The sequence below is a fragment of the Rattus rattus genome, chromosome 6 (genome assembly GCF_011064425.1).
Source record: "Rattus rattus isolate New Zealand chromosome 6, Rrattus_CSIRO_v1, whole genome shotgun sequence".
Classification (NCBI taxonomy): Eukaryota; Metazoa; Chordata; class Mammalia; order Rodentia; family Muridae; genus Rattus; species Rattus rattus.
In genome coordinates this window covers 31,653,623-31,661,650 of record NC_046159.1, presented here as the reverse complement: position 1 = coordinate 31,661,650, position 8,028 = coordinate 31,653,623, and the positions used below count along the sequence as shown (strand labels likewise).

Sequence of the window (8,028 nt, the reverse complement as noted above, 5' to 3'; positions counted from 1 at the left end):
TCACCTGGAGGATGCTGACTGGCCCGAGGGGATGTTCTCTCTGTGTCTTATAAACAGCAGGGGTCATATTAGATTGGGGGTGGGGTATCTCTGATGACTGATACAAGAATACGATGACTGTAACTAAAGCCAGCCTCAGAGGAGCCAGCACAACAAGGGCAGAGAGGAGAGAGGAAAGCAGGGTCAATCAGTCTGTCCTGTGTTGCTGGGTTCTTGGTGTGTACACATCTCACTCAGTACAGCTGGGCAGAATCTGCAAAGGGTTGTCTTGGGCTCTGCACCCAAGTCTGCTACACACTTTCATATAAAACAGGCTCAAACAAAACAAAACAAAACAAAAACCCCAAACAAAACAAAATCAAACCAAAAAACAAACTGAAAAGACAAAAACAAAAGCAAAAAACCCACTAAGCTAATGGGGAACGGGGTGCTAGAAGAGAGCCCAGCCTATGCACCTCATAGACTTTCCAGGCTACAAGTTGAAAAGCATAGTGTCACCTGTCATGTCTGTGTCCTCAAAGTCAGAACCTCCTGTCCAACACGGATTACGAAACACACTCACAACCCAGTTCTTGGAGGACTTCCCTTGGGATGCAAAGCCCTTTCATATGCTTGGGTTGTATCTGACAGTGAATTAAAAAAACAAAAACAAAAACAAAAAATCGAGCGTAGCCAAGCATCATGGATACACTTTAATCCCAGCTGCAGGAGGCAGAGGCAGGTGGACCCCTGTGAGTTTGAAGCCAGCCAGGGTTACAAAGGGAGACCCTGTCTTATAAAGATCAAAAACCGAACCAAAACCAAACCCTACCAAGCACGACGCAAACCTTCAGCTCAACTTCAAGCAGTCAGCCAGAGTGACAAGCAACTCTTGTCAAAAAGCATGGAGTCATTTATTCATAATCTACCCGTAACACATCAGTCAAGTCAGGACGTTTTTCTCACCCACCCTTTCCACATTTTGTTCAGTTTCCGTGAACTATAAATCACAGACTTCTTCACACCTGCAAGAGAAAAGAACGGTGGGTGAGAGGTAGGTCCTGGTCAGTGGGCACGCAGCCAGTCCCAGTCTGACCCGAGGCTTGTCTTCGGGTCGGAGCGGGCCAAGCGGGGTACTCTAGAGGACCTGGGAGCCGAAGGCTGAGGCCTGTGTAGCAGAGACTGAGCTGGGCCCCACTGTGCAGTACGCCGTGCCGCTCATGTGACTAGGATTCCTGGGACTGAAAAAGTCTTTAGAGCTGTGCAGGTTTTGTCAGCCACTGAGCTTCCCAGGTCTTTTAGAAGGGAGGAGTCTTCCTTCTGGTGTCCCTCTCTTCAGCACCTGCATCCCAGTGGCTGCTGCTGTGTCCCATGCCTGCCACTGTCTGCCTAGAGCAGATGCTTTCCCCATCACACATGCCCAGTTGCTGTCATGCCTGGTGCTCGTCTCCTGAATAGCATCTACCCCACTGCTCCCCACTCGCAGCTGCTTCTCCTGGCTCTGCCTAGACTGACAGCTCCCCCAGGACAGGGACCTTGCTCTGTTCACCCCGCATCTCCTTCACCTGGTGCAGTACCTGGTACCCAGCAGCACGCAGTAGGTGCTCCCTTGGGTCTTCTGAAGTGGCAGAGTGAAAGCTGGCCCGTATGGGCCTCAGGGCTTATGGGAAACACATACCAAGGGATAAGTGGGGTGCTAGTGTTCTCCAGCCCTGTCCATGGATGTTGTTAGGGATCTGACTTCCTTGTGTTGAAGGTGAGGTCCAGTTGGTGCTTTAGGGTGTGGTCTGAGGAACTGAAGCCTTTTTCTCTTTGAGCTGTGCACCGTGATCTGTGCTCTGGGTTGGAAGTGTGTGCTCCTGGCTGTGGCTTGGTGAACATGATGACAAGGTGGGAGGATTCATTCCAGGGAGGGATCTTTTAAGACACCTGGCCCTGGTACTTGGAAGCTGCCTCACCTGCTTGGAATCTGTGGCTACTGCAGGCAGTGATGGGGAGAAAGGTAAGGCTCCCAAAATCATTAGCAGATGTGTCTGGATGTGTGCTCTCGCCTGACATCTCGTTGAGAAACTCTGAGTTTTCACTGCCTCCACCCCTCTTAATTTTCTCCCTGAAGCAATGACTCTGGTCAGACTCACCCACCTGGGTACTAAGGCTGGAAGATCATTACATAAAGTGCTGTTTCAAATTCCAGCGGAACAGACTAGAAGACCAAGCAGAAGCCAGGCAGTCACCATGCAAGACTCAGCGCGGCAAGCCCAGGCTGCTGAGTCACGGCTGACTCCTCTCCCCAAAGCTGAGTGACAAGCTGCTCTGAGATGGTCAGGTAAATACTGATCGTGGCTGAGCGGCCTTGGGCCACTTCAGCTGCCTAGAGCATTAGAAGCCTCTCTTGACTGAGTGCACTCCCTCCTTCAGCGGTCAGAAAGACTGCAGCAGGGGACTGTGCCGCAAAGAACACTGGGAAATGACTGTTTATGTGCACGTCCATGCAGAGGGGCCTGAGGTTAGATTTCCATGGGCTCTGACCATAGCCACACCATTCTGAACGCTCTCAATCCCTTCAGGTTTTCACAAGAGCTGAGGTTTGCACAAGGTTAAGAACAATAATTTCGCCAAAAGTTTCAGCCAACAATTTCATAAAATTGAAATGAAGTGTTCTTCAAAGGACAGCAAAGGCTGTGAAGCGCCAGGGACAGGTGGGTGGACCCGACTCAGAAGCGGAAAGCCCCGTGAAGGCTCTGTGGAGAAGCCGGAGTGGCACCCCAGGGCAGGAGTTGTCTGTATTACCAACCACATCAAACAGGCCTCGGGTCTAGGAGCTGCTGGAGCTCTGAGTATGTGCTTAGCATAGAAGGGGGAAGACAGGAGAAAGGAGGGAAAAAACCCCATCTAAACCATATATTCACTTCAGAAAGAAAAAGTATCAAGAAGAAGGGGGTGAACTTCTCCAGCACACACTCTAAGGTGGAGCCTGCCACTACTCTATTTCCACACCTATGAGAACAAAGTCTGTAAGCCCCCAAACACTTGCAGTGAGCCTCCACTTGACCTGTCCACAGGGAAAGGCTCAACTGAGGCAGAGCTACAACTTAACTTGAAAGGCTAGACATAGCTGGGTGTGGCAGTGGACACCTACAGTCTTAGAACCCAGAGACCAAAGCCAGTTCACAGCAGCCTCAGCTACAGAGACCCTGTTGGAACAGAGGAAGGAAGGAGGGAGGGAGAGGGGGAGGATGTGTAAGCTTAGGTGACAAACATATCATCAGAAAGATGATGTAAGATGAAAATAACGATTGGCTCCACTGTGTTTCAGGAAAGGGATGAGAAGCAGTGAGGCATGCTGGGATATTTCTTAGGGACAAGACTAAACGTGTCTTGTTAATTCAGCTGAATCCTTTGAAGCTGGGAGAGGGATCTGCCCCCAGAGTTAATTCTGATTGACCGTAAAGACAGGTGGGGAAAATTAGACTCATCAGCACCCCCCAGCCTCCAGCACCTCAGAGGGTGGCGCCATGGCCTCTGGGAGCTGCATCTGCCTCCTGCCTTCTTCTGCTCATGTGGCGCGGGCGCTCCATTTCCAGGCTCTCTTCCCTTGCCTGTGCTGCCCTGGCCTGGGCTTGGGCTGCAGGGTCCGCCGGCTGGCTAGCTGGCTACAGCCCTATCTGCTGGTCTCTCTGGCAACAGCTCTCCTCCTCTCCCTCCATCCTTCAATGGCCTCTCTCTGTTCTGAGACGCTCAGCATTCCTTGAACGTTGAGTGCAGCTTTGGGGCCATCTTTGTGCATCTCTGGCCTGTCTTCCAGGCTGGTCGCTGACTCTCATTTCCTACCTACTAACACCAGCTTGCTCAAACTGCCCCAGCAGGCTCGAGCCAGGCAGAGACTCTGTGAAGGGCTGCTGCATAGACAAAGACAGCTGGCTCTGCTGGTCTTCTGTTAGCAGAGACTGGATATCCTCAGTGGCAAACGACTTTCTTCAGGGGCACCCTGCTGGCGCTAGTCCCTGATGATCTAGGAAACTTAATGAGAGTCCTGCTGCTCTGCTAGCAAACAAAGAGAGATGGAGACTGGATGCTAAAGAAGAAACTTCCAGAGAAACTAGAGTATGAGTGTATCTGACAAACTGCAAAGGGAAGCTATGAGGACAGAGGGGTCGAGCTGCTCACAAACACATTGCACGGAACGTGCCTCCCAACGAAATCTGTAGGGCTGGTTACAGATGTCACAAGCCACCACCATTTACAGAGGGGCCAGGAGCAAGGCCAGACGACCCACAGAGCTGCAGGGTCATCATCTACCGTTTCCACTGCCTATGGCCTCCTTCCCGCTGTACAACGTGGGTCCCTGAGAAGGGAAGCAAGTCATTGCTCAGCCTGCGAGGCAGGTTCTTCCAACACTGCCCTCTGCTGGCAAATGGGAGGATTAGTGGGAAGACGCCCAGGGACTGTCTCGGTTATCAGGAGGTGGTGCAGGGATTCACGCTGATTTCTTTTTTCACTCTTGACTAATCTTCACAGCTCAAATAGGAAGAGCAATTTTAGGTTTATTTTGGTGTGGTTCAGGACTATATTGTTATTCATTTTTCACACTCAGAGGCTGCTCTTCTTGGTAAGATATTACCATAACTAAAGTTAACTTTTGTTAAAATCAGGAACATAATGGAGTCCTTCAAGTTTCTCAGCTGTTTGGACCCAAAGGGTCCCAAGGTTTTAAGTAACAGACAGTTGAGTGTAACCCACAGTGCCTGGAGCAGTTAAGCTTTTCATTGACCAAAAGAGGCCAATGAGGAAAAACAGTTTAGATTTTCTAAAAATCTTCTGTCCCGAGTCACAGAAATATTTAAAAAAATACTCATGCGCAAACTGACATTAACAGGCAGAAACCCCAGCACTCAGAGGCTAAGGCAGGAAGACCATCCTGTACTACACAGCAGTAACTGTCTCAAAAAACAAGCCAGGAGGGGCTGGATGGGGCTCAGAGCAGTTGCCTGGCAAGTGAGGGCCCATGGTCTGACCAGCACTAGAACCCGCTGTGGTGGAGCAAGTCTGTCATTCCAGCACACGGAAGGTGGGACAGGAGGACAGAGTTTGAGGTCATCCTTGGCTATACAGCAAGTTCGAGGCTGGCCAGTGATATATGATGCCCTCTTATATAAAAATGCTGTCAGGACAACAGAATCCTGACATGGCCCTCCTTATATTTCCTGATTTCACGCATCGGCTCAGACAGGATCAGAATTCACCATCTTCCGCTTTTATTATAAAGCAAATCCCAGATATCATATTATTTCACCCATAAATATTTTAGCATGTCCCTCTGAAAGAACAAGATTAAAAAGGCAAACAAGTCCAAATAACACTATTTCACAACTAAAAGCATCGAGACATTTCTTCTAGCATGAAGCCCATCTCAACCAGCCACAGACACAACACAGGTCAACGGCCTGACTCACTCAAGCAAACAAAAGCACCCCATGTCAGCCTTGCCAAGGCGGCAGGAGCACAGAATCCATTACTGCTTTAGTCAGAGACACGAGCCACGTGCTGAGTCGTGGGAGATGAGATGCTCCAAGGGGCACACACTGGGCTGCGAGACTCTGGAGTGTGGTTCCACCAGCTCCAGGGCAGTCTGACACCCAAAGAGCCCAGGCGTAGGGCGAAAAGTCTGTGTTTGGGAGCTGCCTCCGTGCCATCTCCTGTGTGTCTCCCTTTCTAGCTCAGGAGGCAGGGTGGCCACGCCTGAGCAGCCAGCACAGAAGACGCCCAATGTGAGGCACAGAGAGCCGGGGCAGGCATTTACCTGATGACCAAGTGCTGGAGGAGTGAAGGGAAAGGAGGCTCCCACACCTTTCCTCCTCAACAGAGCTACTGTGGCAGGCAGGAAGAGAGGAGCAGAGGCTAGGAAAGTAACTGGGTGAGAGAGTTCTGCACAGCCTGGGCGACACCCAGGACCCCAGATGCACAGACTGCAAGGCAGAAAACCTCCCGGACAGCAGAGGTCACATGGGAGACAAAAGGACAGCACAGCCCTTGGCCTAGGAGCATCTGGATCAAGGACTTTAAGGTGGGAAATGAAGGACTACTCTGCTCTCCCCTGAAAGAGTAGCCGGGAAAAGAGATCAAACAGTCTCAACACAGCATGCCGCCGAGACTCCAGAGCCCCAGGGAGAAGGAAGACTCAATGAACTTCCAGAAAGAACACACGATGGAATCAGAATAGCTTTGAACTTCAGCGGTAGTCCTCAAAGTGGGAGTAACTGCATCGATTACTCCAAGATTCTGTCTCTGCCTCTGTCTCTGTCTCTGTCTCTCTCTGATGCAGGATCCTGCTATGAAGAAAAGGATGACCTTGAAATTCTGAGTTCCTGAGTGCTGGGATTATGAGTATGCACCACCAGACCCAAAGACCTGAAGGGGTCCGAGGGACATTATTTTTATTCTCTACCTGACCTGAATATCAACCACAGGTGAGAGTAGAGAAAAGAGGTTTCAAGTACAGTCTCCAAATTCATTGTTTTTCAGAAATCAGCTCATCAAAAGGACGCTATGCACCAAGAGAGTGAAGGGCAAAGCCGGGTTCCTGCAGGGCAGATAAAGACACTCGCTGGGCAGGGGAGGAGAAACACATCATGTGCCTCGTGTCAGTGTCAAACTTTCAATAATGACTTGGCCCAAACTGCAAGCAGGAAAGGAGAACTGAGGCAGGAGGGAGATCACGGTGGGCAGGCCTGGCAGGCAGAGGCAGAGGGGAGGGTATAACTGTGATTCAAGCACTGCCTTCGATTGCCCATGGGAAGCTGGCAGCTGGAGCAGAGGGGCAGAGGAATGGTAACCTAAGTTCAGGAGACAGCAGGGAAAACAGAAACACCTTACTAAGAGAAGGAACAAGTGTCTGTGAAAGGGGGGTGATGAGGAGGGAGCACCCCACTCAGCTGCTTCTGCAGTGCTTTGCAGGGGTGACTTAAATTTAGAAACGTGAGGGCAAAACCCCACACAGGAGCTATTTGGGAACTGAGAGGTGAGGCCAAGCCCGCACCTCAGGTGGTGACTCATCAGAGGTTCAGGTCGCACTGCAGTCAGGAGGGTCTAGGGTACGACAGTGTCAGGTGTGTGGCGAAGGGTCAGAACTGCACCGTTACAGAGAGATGCAGATGGAAAGCTTTGTATTTCAGCCTACAGAACTGAGGCCATTTTGTCCAGCAGGTGCTGCCCAAGCGCCTGTTCCCAAAGGTCTTACCAGCAGTAAAAAGGCCTTTGGTGCTCTGCCTGATGCTGGAAGGTCTGACGATGGAAGAGACCGCTGCAAAACACAAGAACAAAAAGAATAACGAGAGAAGCCCGGACGGATGCTGGTCATCTTAGAGATCTTAAAACTTCGAAACTAAATACTATTTCCAGCTACTCAACAGGACTAGTGGAGGGTTGCTGGCCTTGTGGGGCAGTGACTGTGAAAAGGGCATCGGAACAGGGGGATGAGGGTTCGGTGGAGGCCAGCTGTGGCCAGGCCCAGCTGTGTGAGCACCGGCAAAAGCTGGGGCTGCTGTGCACTTGGCCACCTTAAAACAAGAAGGGAGTGGGGTGAAGGTCATCTACCCTCAAAGGTCATCTTAGGAATTTAAAGCTGCTCATGTCTTCTTGTTTGCAGTTCTAAGATGCAGAAAAGTGTAAAGAGATAGTTGTCTTTCATCTAGAAGTGTTCATAGTAAAAGTAAGTGAAGAGAATATTTATTCTAAGATACAGGGCAGCAGCAACCCACTGATGGCCTGTCCTGGTCCCGGGGAGCATGCTCAAGAAACGTGGTGTAGGCTCCTGAGAGAGGGCGGGCTGAGCCACTCTCCAGACTCCTTACTGCAAACTGCACTTCCAATCAACAAGTATTTTACTGAGACACAAAGGGAGAAAGAATCTGTTTGAGAGACAGAGTCATTTCAGTTTCCTAATTATGTCTCCCCTATTGTCCTTTGCTACTTAAGAGAGAGGTGGGTCTCTCAAGTTTTAAGGTTGTGATCTTTTTGTTGTTGTTTTTAGAGACAGAGCCTTGCCTTGCT

The 8,028-nt window shown here is 50.4% G+C and overlaps 1 protein-coding gene across 1 annotated transcript in view; it reads right to left on the bottom strand.

The window, feature by feature from the left end:
• Positions 1-869: 869 nt before the first annotated feature.
• Tamm41 (TAM41 mitochondrial translocator assembly and maintenance homolog) overlaps positions 870-8,028 on the bottom strand; it is a 32,919-nt gene continuing 25,760 nt past the window's right edge. The window contains exons 7-8 of the mRNA XM_032905887.1: positions 7,217-7,279; positions 870-1,004 (exon numbers count right to left, since the gene is read on the bottom strand). Coding sequence (XP_032761778.1) covers positions 928-1,004; positions 7,217-7,279 — 140 coding nt within the window. The 3' untranslated portion in view covers positions 870-927. The remainder of the gene's footprint in view (positions 1,005-7,216; positions 7,280-8,028) is intronic.